General features: G+C 47.4%; 1 protein-coding gene across 2 annotated transcripts; it reads left to right on the top strand.

Moving 5' to 3' along the window:
• The first annotated feature begins 221 nt into the window (after positions 1-221).
• LOC121438410 (histone H4 transcription factor) lies at positions 222-12,282 on the top strand. Of its 2 annotated transcripts, XM_041638746.1 has the most exons (10): positions 222-326; positions 4,153-4,493; positions 7,569-7,798; positions 8,045-8,156; positions 8,338-8,490; positions 8,935-9,012; positions 9,097-9,217; positions 9,303-9,441; positions 9,514-9,638; positions 10,728-12,282. In XM_041638746.1, exons 2-10 carry the CDS (start codon positions 4,325-4,327, stop codon positions 11,137-11,139), a joined length of 1,539 nt encoding a protein of 512 aa, XP_041494680.1. In that variant the 5' UTR covers positions 222-326; positions 4,153-4,324; the 3' UTR covers positions 11,140-12,282. The 2 variants fall into 2 exon arrangements, with proteins under 2 accessions (XP_041494680.1, XP_041494681.1); XM_041638747.1 differs by lacking the exons at positions 222-326; positions 4,153-4,493; positions 7,569-7,798; positions 8,045-8,156; positions 8,338-8,490 and adding an exon at positions 8,751-8,772.
• The last annotated feature ends 203 nt before the right edge of the window (positions 12,283-12,485 follow it).

The following is a 12,485-nucleotide window of genomic DNA, read 5'->3' as shown; positions in this document are numbered from 1 at the left end:
GGAGTCTGCACAGTAGAGGGCAATCAAGTCTCAAAGCTTCCCGCCTGTGCACAGCCTAGACAAAACCCCCAACCCCCTTGGCGGGCGAAGCTACTTTTTTCCACATCCGGTCGTCCCTCACGCTACCTCTTGAGACGCGGAGCCCACTTCCCCCGTCGTTCCCGCCTCTTCCGTGTTTTGGTGCGCACGGGTTCCGTCCGACGCAGCGGCCATTGGCTGTCGGCCGACTCGAAAGCAGCGATTGGCTGTCGCTGGTCGTCTCGCAAACGCCTCCGGGTATATGGTGTGAGGTGGGTGGGGCGCGGGCAGCCCCGCGGCGCTGGCAGGTGAGTAGGGGGAACTGCTTCGGTGGCTTGGCGGCCGAGGCGACTCTCTGGCGTCTGCCAGAGGCTCGGCTTCCTGGAGCGGCTCGGCGAGGCATCCGAACCGGGCCTCGACCTCCGCGCTCACGGTCAAGGGGTCGCTGCGGCTCGACTCGGTAAGCGCCACGCTTGGCGCCGGGGTTTCCGAGAAGTCCTCCAGGCTGGGCGCCCCGGGACCGTCTCCTTCCTCCCCGGAGTTCTAGCCGCCTAGGGGAGCCTTCCCCGGAGGCCTGCCTACCGTGTCCTGATCGCCCTCGTCGGCGCGCTTTGTTTTGGTTACCGTGTTCAGCCGTGAGCTCCTCGTCCCTGAGTCCTTGCTGAGGACCTAGGCTTTTCTTTTTCTGGATTACGGCTCGGAGTTCATTGGTGCCGAGCGACACTATGTACTGTCTTGTTGACGGGATGGTTTCGTACTGTGACTACCGATGAAATGTAAGAAACGTTAGGTAGGGATCCTGAGGGTAGGTACCAACCCCCCTCCCCAGTCAGCTCAGAAACAAGGATACATACGTGTAGTTGAGCCCGAGTAATGTGTTGGGCCTTCATGGGTTAAGTAATTTAAGGTCAAAACTAAGGAGTTTGGTTCCATTTTCCTTCTCCATCATTTGTCTGATCCTCTCTCCCCACAGACATAACCATATACATAATGTATAGTACGTGGTAGCTTTCTGTTTTTGAGACAGTCTTTGTAGCTTTGGCTGACCTGAAACTCTAAAGAGATCCCGTCTCAAAGGCCAGCACCACCACCCCAAACCTCACCACCCTCTTTAAAGAAAATTAATGTGAGTGTGTGTGTGTGTGTGTGTATTATGATGGGCACACATATGCTAAGGTGGAGTACAACTTTATGGAGTCGATTCTTTCCACTTCTATATGGGTTCTTGGGGTCAAACTCAGGTTGTCAGGCTACTGTAACATGCATTTTTTTCCCCCACTGAGCCCTCTCTGTTTTGTGGGGTATTGTTTGTTTTGTTTTTTTGAGACACAGTTTCTCTGTGTAGTTTTGGCTGTCCTGGAACTTGCTTTGTAGACCAGGCTGGCCTCAAACTCACTGAGATCTGCCTCTGCCTCCCGAATACTGAGATAAACGGTGTGGACCACCACCCCCAGGCTTCACTGAGCTGTCTCCTGTTCTGCAGATCAGCCCTGGTTTTTCTTTTTTTTTTTAAATATTTATTTATTATTTATTTTTATTTTATTTATTTTTTTTTTGGTTTTTCGAGACAGGGTTTCTCTGTGGCTTTGGAGCCTGTCCTGGAACTAGCTCTGTAGACCAGGCTGGTCTCGAACTCACAGAGATCCACCTGCCTCTGCCTCCCGAGTGCTGGGATTAAAGGCGTGCGCCACCATCGCCCGGCTTTATTTATTATTTATTATGTATATAATATTCTTTCTGTGTGTATGCTTGCAGGCCAGAAGAGGGCACCAGACCTCATTACAGATGGTTGTGAGCCACCATGTGGTTGCTAGGAACCGAACTCAGGACATCTGGAAGAGCAGGCAATGCTCTTAACCTCTGAGCCATCTCTCCAGCCCAGCCCTGGTTTTTCAAGACAAGGTTTCTCTGTAGCTTTGGAGCCTGTCCTGGAACTAGCTCTTGTAGACCAGGCTGGCCTCGAACTCACAAAGATCTGCCTGCCTCTGCCTTGCGAGTGTTGGGATTAAAACAAAGGCCAGCTGGAATCTTCATTTTAATATTAAAGGAGTGATGGGGTCGAGCATTGGGCAGGCAAAGCAAAGTCAGTTTGTATGGCATCGAAAGTCTGGCAAGAGATACAATGACCTACTCTAGTAAGGAATGGAAAGCTTCTGGGTCCATGTGGGCTCTATGGAGTAAGAATATGAGCTTCGGGCTCAGCCTAACCTGACCTACCATCATTAGGTGGCCTTGGATAAATCAGTTCATCTTTGTCAGCTTCAGGTTTTCCATTAGGTTTAATAGTGCCTACCTCATAGGGTAGTGTCAACAATTACATGATGCAAATAAAATGCTTAATATGAGACTGGAGAGGAAGTCAGTAAAGTGCTTGCTTCACCAACATCAGGAGGCCCTGGGTTTGATCTCCAGAGCCCACGTTTTAAAAAGTTCAGTAGCTGGTAGTGGTGGCGCAGGCATTTAATCCCAGTATTCAGGAGACAGAGGCAGGCAAATCAGGGTCAGCCTCATCTACATGGTGAGTTTCAGGACAGCCCGAGGTACAAGATATAGAGAGACCCTATCTTGTATAAAGGTCAGTGAGTCCCTGTAATCCTGCCTCTGGGAAATGGACACAGTAGGATCCTTGGAGCTCACTGGTCAGCCAGTCTATCCTACTTGGTGAGCTCCAGGCCCTCAACAGCAAACAAACAAAACCCTCAGAGGATTGATTCCTAAGGATCCATGCAGGTTGCCCCTTCACACACATACTGCTTACTATGGCAGGGCCTAGTGAGACAAACCTGTAATCCCAGCTACTTGAGAGTCTGAGGCAGAAGGATTGCAACACTTTAGGCTACAGATGAGTTTAAGGCGAGACTGGTCCACTTAGGGAAAACCCTGTCCCAAAATACCCTGTGTAAGGTTCTAGATTCAATCTTCAGTATCAAAAATACTCAAAACAACATTAAAATAGTGTTTTTTTAAACTTATTTACTCTTATTTCCTACACAATGTCCTACTTGCATGTATGTGTGGATCCCTTGGAACTGGAGTTTCAGACATCTGTGACCAGCCATGAGGATGCTGGGAATTGAACCCTTGGGTCTTCTGGAAGAGCAGCCAATATTCTTAACCACTGAGCCATCTCTCCAGGCCCTCAAGATTTATTTTTACTTTAATGTGTTTGGTGTTTTACCTACACGGATGTCTGCATCACATGCCAGCAATGCCATAGAAGGACAAAAGAGAGTGTTGCAGCACCTGGAACTAGAGTTACAGATGGTTGTGAGCAGCCACATGGGTGCTAGGAATCTATCCCAGGTCCTCTGGAAGAGAGTCAGGGCTCTTAACCACTGAGCCATCTCAAGCCCTACCAAAATACAAAATAGTATTGTATTTAGGGCTGGACTGATAGCTCAGTGGTTAAGAGCTGTCACGGCCACCCTCGTCCCGCAAGGATGACACGACCACCGGAGCTCTTCTCACTGCAGTTTATTCCAGGACTTTTTACACTTCTCTCTCTCTCTCCTTTTTTCCTCTCTCCGTTGACCTCTCTCCTCTCTCCTTTTTTCCTCTCTCTCCTTGCAAACCTCTCCCAGCCTTAAGTAGGCACAGGCTGCCAATCCCGGATTGCCAGGTGGGCACTGCCCATAGGCCCACGCATATGCAAGCAGTTGATAATCATTGCGTGATCATAGCATAGGTCAGTCCTTAGCTCTCTCAGGAGTTGATTATACATCTCCATCAGGTTTGACACCACACAGCTCGCTACAAAGAGTACTGATTGTTCTTCCAGAGGTCCTGAGTTCAATTTCAAGCAACCACATAAAGTGGCTCATGGCTCTCTCCAATGGGATCTTATGCCCTCTTCTGGACTAAAGGTGTACATGCAGATAGCACACTCATACATAAAATAAATAAAGTGTTTAAAAAAATAAATAGTATTGTATTTGATGTATAGTAAGTGTGAAATTCAGAAAAAAGTTTTGTTATTCCTGTTTCTAGCAAAACCAGACAGCTCGTAGGTGATAGGCCTCTCTTTGAAACTGAGTATTGTTTATCTCCCATGGGTATATGCTCTGAAGCTATTTAAGAAAATGTTAAAATGTTTAGCTTAGTGTTTGTCATGTGCTCAGTATTGTCTCTTCCCAGGAAATCAGACAGCCTCCAGGGCTTGAGAAACTGCTGGTCCATCCTTACTGAGAAGAGCACAGGATACTGAAGAATACCGACTCTCAGCAGGCTGCCATTTCTTTGCCTCCAGCAGCACCGGACTACAATCTTACAACTCTGGATTTCTTCCCCTTGCTCTAAGATAAAGGCCATGTCACCTCCTGGAAAAGGTCCCCGGAAAGAGAACCTGGGGCTCCAGTGTGAATGGGGGTCCTGCTCCTTTGTATGTTCAGCCATGGAGGAGTTCTTCGAGCATGTCACTCAGCACCTGCAGGAACACGTGCATGGCTCCAAGGAGGAGGAAGAAGAGGACCCACTTGGTAAGGGAACAGGAAAGAGCTCAGTGCAGGTGGGAAGTCAGACTCCTAGAGAAAGAGGGCGGCTCGGGAAACAGTGCTTTAGATTCGTTCATAAAAACATTATGAAGTCGTCAGATCTTGAGAATTCAGTCAGTGAAAATGTAAAGGATGATCACCATTAGAAGCAATTTGTCATGGGGGGGCACATGCATATCAAGTATGGAGAGCATAGGGCATCTTGTAGGAGTCAGTTGTTTTCTTCCACTGTTATAGGTCCCATGTCAGCAAGCTTGACACTTGCTCCTTTACCTGCTAAACTGTCTTTTCTTTTTGTTAGTGGAAAGCTGTTTTTTTTTTTTTTTTTTGGTTTTTCGAGACAGGGTTTCTCTGGCTTTGGAGCCTGTCCTGGAACTAGCTCTTGTAGACCAGGCTGGTCTTGAACTCACAGAGATCCGCCTGCCTCTGCCTCCCGAGTGCTGGGATTAAAGGCGTGTGCCACCATCGCCCGGCTTTTTTTTTTTTTTTTTTTTTGAGACAAGGTTTCTCTATGTAGTTTTGGAGCCTATCCTGGAACTTGTTTTGTAGACTAGGCTGGCCTCGAACTCACAGAGATCATTTACCTGCCTCTGCCTCCTAATTGCTGAAATTAAAGGCATGTGCTACCATTGCTTGACCTGCTAAACCTTACCTTGCTGGACCTCTTCTCTTAAACTTTTTTTTTTGGGGGGGGGGCACATTTATTTGTTTATTTTGTGTGTATGTAATGTGTGAGCACACCATAGCATATGTGTAGAGGTCAGAGGACAACTTGTGAGAGTCTATCCTTTTCTTCTACCATGTAGGTTCTGAGGATCAAAACTCAAATTAGTAGGCTTGGCAGTAAGTGCCTTTACCTGGTGAACCATCTTTCTTTGTTTGTTGAGGCAGGGATTCTCTGTATAATAGCCCTGGCTATCTTGGAACTAGCTCTTGTAGACCAGGCTGGCCTCAAATTCACAGAGATCCGCCTGCCTCTGCCTCCCGAGTGCATTCTATCAATTTTTTTTTTTTTTTTTTTTTTTTTTAAGACAGTGACTCCTTGTATTCTTTGCTGGCATGAAATTCACTATGTAGACTATGATCTTAGTGTTGAACTTAAAGGTGTCCGGCTACCTGTGCCTCCCAAGTACTGGGATTAAAGGTGTGTGTCACCACATCCAACCTCCCCTTCTTTTTTTTTTTTTTTTTTTTGTTATTATTTTTGTCCTGGACCTTGTTCTGTAGATCACGCTAGCCTCTAATTCATAGAAATTTGCCTGCCTCTGCCTCCCAAGTGCTGGGATTAAAGACATAGACCACCACCGTCCACCTTTCCCTTTTTATTAACTTAATTATTTGTAATATTTATTTTGTTTTATGTGTCTAAATTTTTTTAAATTTTTATTTTAAAATTTATTTATTAAGTATACAGTGGTCTGCCTGCATGCATGCCTGCAGGCCAGAAGAGGGCACCAGGTCTCATTACAGATGGTTGCTGGGAATTGAACTCAGGATCTTTGGAAGAGCTGGCAGTGCTCTTAACCACTGCCCCTCCAGCCCTTGTGTCTAAATGTTTTACCTTCATATATGCATGTATACCATGAGTGTGCCTGGTGCCTACAGAGATCAGATGAGGATGTTGAATTCCTTTGAACTAGAGTTATGGTTGTAAGCCAACATATGGGAACCAAAATCAGGTCCTCTGCAAACGCAACAAGTACCCTTAACACTTGAGCCATTCTCTGCCCCTGTTTACTGCTGAGACAGATCTCAGTAATTCAGTCTAGCTTCATACCACCAAAGTCCTCCCAAATGCTGGGATTTCTAGCATGAGAAACAGGTTTTGGAGCAATTTATACCATAACTGCATATCACAAACTAAGAGAATAATTGAACAGCTTTATTCAGTGTACTCAGAATGCTCCCCTCATTCTGTTTGCTCTTTTTCCCTTTCTTTGATAGAGTCTCAACTAGCCCTGATTGACCTTAAACTAGTTATGTAGCTAAGGCTGAACTTGAAGTCCTGATCTTTCTGAGATTCTGGGATCATCATAGTTATATACCAAACCTGTTTCCAAAGTCAAATAATACACAAAAGAGAAATTAAGGGCTGGTTTTACTTTCTGAGTTTCAGCTTTTCAAAATAAGCAGATTCCTGTCAAACATTGAGAATGTGGTGCTTAGTTAGAGGTGCTGGTGAGATAGGAAGTGAGTTGAGATAATGGGCCTTGAAGTAAACAGATTAGAAGGGAAAAGAGAACTGGAAAACCAGTGTTGGGAGGCCCAATCTTCCTCGGGACTATGAGAAACTGAGCAGAGGTTGTACATTTGCTACGGGATCCTAACTTGTTCTTCCTGGGTCTCTGACTCTCCTGGGTCTTATACACGCTCTTAACCTCAGCCTAGACTACACCTCTCTTTTACATTCACTTTTATTTATTTATTTTTTAAATTTTATTTATTTATTTATTTATTTATTATGTATACAATATTCTGTCTGTGTCTATGCTCGAAGGCCAGAAGAGGGCACCAGACCCCATTACAGATGGTTCTGAGCCACCATGTGGTTGCTGGGAATTGAACTCAGGACCTTTGGAAGAGCAGGCAATGCTCTTAACCTCTGAGCCATCTCTCCAGCCCTTACATTCACTTTTAATGCAGGGACTCTCTCTAACATCAGTCTGCATTGTCACTTCTGTTTCACACTTGGTTTGTGGCAGGGTCTTACTCTCTAGCCCTGGTTGGCATGGAAATCATGACAGTTCACCAGCCAACCCCTCTTGAGCACTGGCCTTATAGATCAGAGCCAGCATGCCTAGCCCTGTAATCCTTGTCTGCTGTCACCTACCTTACCCCATATCCTTTGCCATTAGTTGTAGTTTTGTAGGTGTGTTTACTAAATCTCCGACTGAAAGCCTTGTGAGGACAAGGACTGGGACTCCATACCTGATTCAGTTGAACTCTGTTATATACTGAATGAACTGGTAATTTGGTCAGAGTCCTGCTTAATGTCTCAGATGGAAAGTGAATTGAGCCTTGGAAAGTATCAGACCGTTCCTTCTAAACCCCTTTTTGCAGAAGAAGAATTCTCCTGCTTGTGGCAGGAGTGTGGCTTTTGCTCTCTGGACAATTCTGCTGACCTCATTCGCCATGTCTACTTCCACTGCTATCACACCAAGCTGAAACAGTGGGGGCTGCAAGCCTTGCAAAGCCAAGCTGACCTCAGCCCCTGCATCCTGGACTTCCAGAGCCGGAACGTCATCCCTGACATCCCTGACCATTTCCTGTGTCTATGGGAACATTGCGAGGTCAGCAGACAGTGCCAGAAATAGGGGTGGAAGGAAGCTGGGGATCTGGACTCAAGAGCTTTCCGGGGTGCCTCATATTTCAGAGACTCCTACTAGCATCTCCCCTCTATTCTTGTGTAACACCTTTATCTTAAAACTTTCCCATTCCCAGAAGGTGATTAGGGAGAGAGCTAAAAGCCCCCTTTTGACATGGGTAAGAGTCCCTCTAACCACTGTGAGTCCTCACCCCAAGTTGCCCTGGCACAGAGTACCTTCGACAATCCCGAATGGTTCTATCGGCACGTGGATGCGCACAGCCTGTGCTGTGAATACCAAGCTGTCAGCAAGGACAACCATGTGGTGCTGTGTGGCTGGAAAGGTAGGGCCACCCATCTGCTCTGACCTCTGCTTTAAACTCTGGAGGTGTTAAGGGTCTGGAGGAGCCAGGGATGGGACCATCCTACAAGACAAAGGCTGCTGGCTGATGAAACTTGGGGGTACCAGAGCCAAGTTGGGGAAGGGGATTGAGGGATAGAACATGATCAGATCTTCCTTCCCAGACTGTACCTGTACCTTCAAAGACCGCTGCAAACTTCGAGAACACCTCCGCAGCCATACCCAGGAGAAGGTGGTGGCCTGTCCCACCTGTGGGGGCATGTTTGCCAACAACACCAAGTTCTTAGATCACATCCGTCGCCAGACCTCACTGGATCGTAAGCAGCTGGAGCTCGTGGGCTATCTTATTTAAAGACGAGAGTATATTCCCAGGGGAGGTGCTGCTGGGAGATCTGTGCCCTGGCCCTCTTCTCCTTTTGGGACCAGGCACCTCCTAGACCTCTCTTAGACATTGGTTAGCACTTACGTTTGTTTGTGGTATCAGTTATCTCAGGAATCCTCACAACAGCCCCATGAGGTAGGCTTCTTATTCCCCTTTTTACAGATGAGGAAACTGAGGCTCAGAGAGGTTAAATCACTTACCTGAGATCATACAGCTAGTAAGTGGTAAAGCTGGGCTTCTAACTCAGGTCTGGACTCCAAATCCCACCCGTAGCTTCCCTTTGACCCTTGGGTGGCTCCCTTCTGTCTGGGATGGCTCCCCCTCCTCTGCCCCTCACTGTTCTCATCAGTCGTCCTTTGTTTTGTCCGCTCCACCCCAGAGCAGCGTTTCCAGTGCTCTCACTGTTCTAAGAGGTTTGCCACAGAGAGGCTGTTGCGTGACCACATGCGGAATCATGGTGAGTGGCCTGCACCCAAGCCTCCCTGCCCTCCCTTTGAGGTCCTGTGAGTCCACAGGTCATAGCTTCTTCTCTGCTCCTCAGTGAATCACTATAAATGCCCTTTGTGTGACATGACCTGCCCATTGCCTTCCTCCCTCCGAAATCACATGCGCTTTCGACACAGTGACGACCGGCCCTTTAAATGTGATTGTTGTGACTACAGGTGAGGTGACCTGGGGGTCAAAATCCAGGGCTTAGGTTTCAGGGTTCTCTCTGCTCTTCAACCCCCTCCTGATTTCTCCTGGCAGTTGCAAGAATTTGATTGACCTCCGGAAGCACCTGGACACCCACAGCAAGGAGTCAGCCTACAGGTGTGAGTTCGAGAACTGCAGCTTCAGTGCTCGCTCTCTCAGCTCCATCAAGTCCCATCACCGCAAAGTGCATGAAGTAAGTGCCAGGTGGGGAGGCTTCTCAGGTGTGAGTGGAGAGCTGACCTCATTGCCTTCTCTTCCTCACCAGGGAGACTCAGAGCCAAGGTACAAATGTCATGTCTGTGACAAGTGCTTCACACGTGGCAACAACCTCACTGTGCACCTTCGCAAGAAGCACCAGTTCAAGTGGCCATCGGGACACCCTCGTTTTCGGTATGTATAAATCCCCACGATACTTTCCTTGTTTTTGTTTATTGCTGTGAGTATTTGGGGGGGTGCCGTGCTCCTGTAAATGTCGGGACACAACTTGTGGGATTGTTTCTCTCCTACCTTTGTGTGGGTTCCAATTGCTGAACTCAGGTCATCAGGCATGCATGGCAAGTATTTACACCCTGAGTCATACGACAGACTCTGTCTGTCTGTCTGTCCATCTGTCTTGATAGGGTCTCTTTATGTAACTCTGACCTGGAACTTGCTCTGTAGACTATGCTAGCTTTGAACTCATGGATATCTGTCTACTTCTGCCTCTTGGGTGCTGGGATTAAAGGTGTGTGCCAACACCGCCCAATGATGACAGACTTTTAACAACTTTGAATTTTATGGTATTTTGATGCCTACCATCTATGTTTAGGCTCAGCCTTAAAAATAATAGTGGAGCAAAGATTATTTTGGGGGGTTTTATTTATTATTATTTTATTTTATTTTGTCCCTGTCCTGGAACTCCCTTTGTAGACCAGGTTGGCCTTGAACTCCCTGAGATCCACCTGCCTCTGCTTCCTGGTGCTGAGATTAAAGGTGTGTGCCACCATACTTAGCTTTTGTTTGTTTTTGAGACCAGATCTCCATATAGCCCTGACTGGCCTAAAGCTTGCTATGGAGACCAGGCTAGCCTCGAACTCACAGAGATCCACCTGCCTCTGCCTCCCAAGTGCTGGGATTAAATGTGTGTGCCACCACCGCCCAGCAAGGCTGTGGGTTTTCTAATGAAAGCTTGGTTTCAGATTCAACAAGTAATGCCAGAAGTCCTGCAGCCAGAGCAAGAATTAAAGGCTAAGGGTCCTGCCTGTGAGCTTCATGGCCTCATAAACTTTGACACTCTGCCTACTACAGAGTCAGTCAGTCTCTACTGGGTTGGGCTTCTGCACTAAGTTTTTCATTTTGAGTCCTCTCCTCTGACCCTTTTCTTAATCTTCAGTTCTGTCACATGGAGTCCTGAGACTTCTTCCAGCTAGTGGATCTGTATCTTCACCCTCTGTCTCCAGGCCATTTCTTCATCCTCTGCTGCTCTGCTGCCTTCTCCAGGTACAAGCAGCATGAAGATGGCTACATGCGACTGCAGCTGGTTCGCTATGAGAGTGTGGAGCTGACACAGCAGCTCCTCCAGCAGCTCCAAGAAGGATCAGATCCGGGAGTGGCACTCAATGAAAGCAGCCTGCAGGGCATTGTTTTAGAAACAGTACTTGCGGGAGCAGGACCTGAGGAAGAGATGGAAGAGGAAGATAGGGTTGAGGGGACAGCCACCTCAGCTTCTCAGGACAACTCCAGTTCTGCTGTTCATACGGATGATCAGACAGACAGCCAAGGCCAGCGAGAAATTGTCTACTATGTGTTGTCCGAAACCCCAGGAGAGCCCCCTCCAGTCTCTGAGCTACCCTCGAGAGCGATGGAAAAGCTTCAAGGAGTACCTGAGAAGCCGGAGGTCCAGATGGCGTGAGGTTGCAGAGCCTGACCTTCTTCAGACCTTGGAGTTTGAGCCAGCCAGGCAGCATTGCCCCTGGTGGGCAGCCTTTGTTTTTGGATGCCTTTAGAAGTGGTGCTGAGAATAGTATGTTCCAATCTGACTCAGGCAACGTCATTCTGTGGACTCTGAGTAATTCCTCCCCTCCCCTCTCCACACTGATGTTTGTGGGGAACCTGAGGAGTAGGAGTCATTGAAGAAATTCGACATGTGTGTTCTCATTAGTCGTGCTAGATGCAGTGAGTAAATGTTTAGTTCACATCGATTCCTGTCTTTAGGGGGTCCATTGGCCCAGGGATGATGAGCGACTGTTCCTTCTGAGAGCCGATTCCTCACTATAAGTTATGCCTTGAGAGGCCAGGTGGTGGAGGCGCACACCTTTACTCCCAGCACTCAGGAGGCAGAGGCAGGTGGATCTCTCTGAGTTCAAGGCCAGCCTGGTCTGCAGAGTGAGTTCCAGGACAGGTAGACAGGCTCCAAAGCTACAGAAAAACCCTGTCTCAAAACTGCCCCCCCCCCCCGAAGAAAAGAAAAGTTACGTGTTAAGAACCAGGTGCCATTTCTCTCTAGGTTTCCTTTTACGTTCCAGGAACACTTGTGATTATCTTAAGGCTCAGGATTGGAGACTGTGTGTATGACAGTTGTTTTTGGTAATAAACCACTTGGGCTGTTACTTATTTCTCAAATTTGGTGGCAGTTTCCTAGGTAACAGATATAGTTGTCTAGAAGTGGGGCTGAATAACTAGGCTTACCCCTTTAGAGACCAGGGTGGTTTCTTTAACTCTCATGTACCCGTTTGAAGTTTGTCCATTGCTTCCAGAGCATCTACCAGCTTTGTGGAAGGAGGCCCAGTACTTGTCCATGGTATAATACTAGCAGTGTTACAGAATGGATATGAACGGCCCTGGGACTGCACCCTTAGTCCTAGTTAGAACCCTGTGCCTCTAGAGCAGGCTGGGTTTCTGGAACTGCAAAGGCTCTGAAGTAGAGGTGGGTTGGGAGGTCACCCAGAGACTGCCAAGTGCTCAGGGGCCAGGAGTCAAGCTAGAAAACTGTGTCTACATTTTCCTAGAGAGTGGATCTATTTTCATTGGATTAAAAATGTTCTTATGAATATTACACATATGTGTTCATTTACTTTTATGTGTATGAGTGTTTTGCCTGCTTGTATGTAAGTGTATCACAGGTGTGCCCGTGGAGGTCAAAAGGTCCTCTGGAACTAAATTACAGACAACTGGGAACTGGATCTGAGTCGTTGCAAGAGCAATCAGTGCTCTCACCTGCTTAGCCATCTCTCCAACACCTTTCATTGGATCCTTAGA

Source organism: Microtus oregoni, unplaced genomic scaffold, assembly GCF_018167655.1.
Source record: "Microtus oregoni isolate MIOR12 unplaced genomic scaffold, Mior012 000055F_ref0000237, whole genome shotgun sequence".
NCBI classification, from domain to species: Eukaryota; Metazoa; Chordata; class Mammalia; order Rodentia; family Cricetidae; genus Microtus; species Microtus oregoni.
The sequence above is the reverse complement of the archived record's forward strand: the minus strand, read 5'-3'. Positions and strand labels throughout refer to the sequence as shown.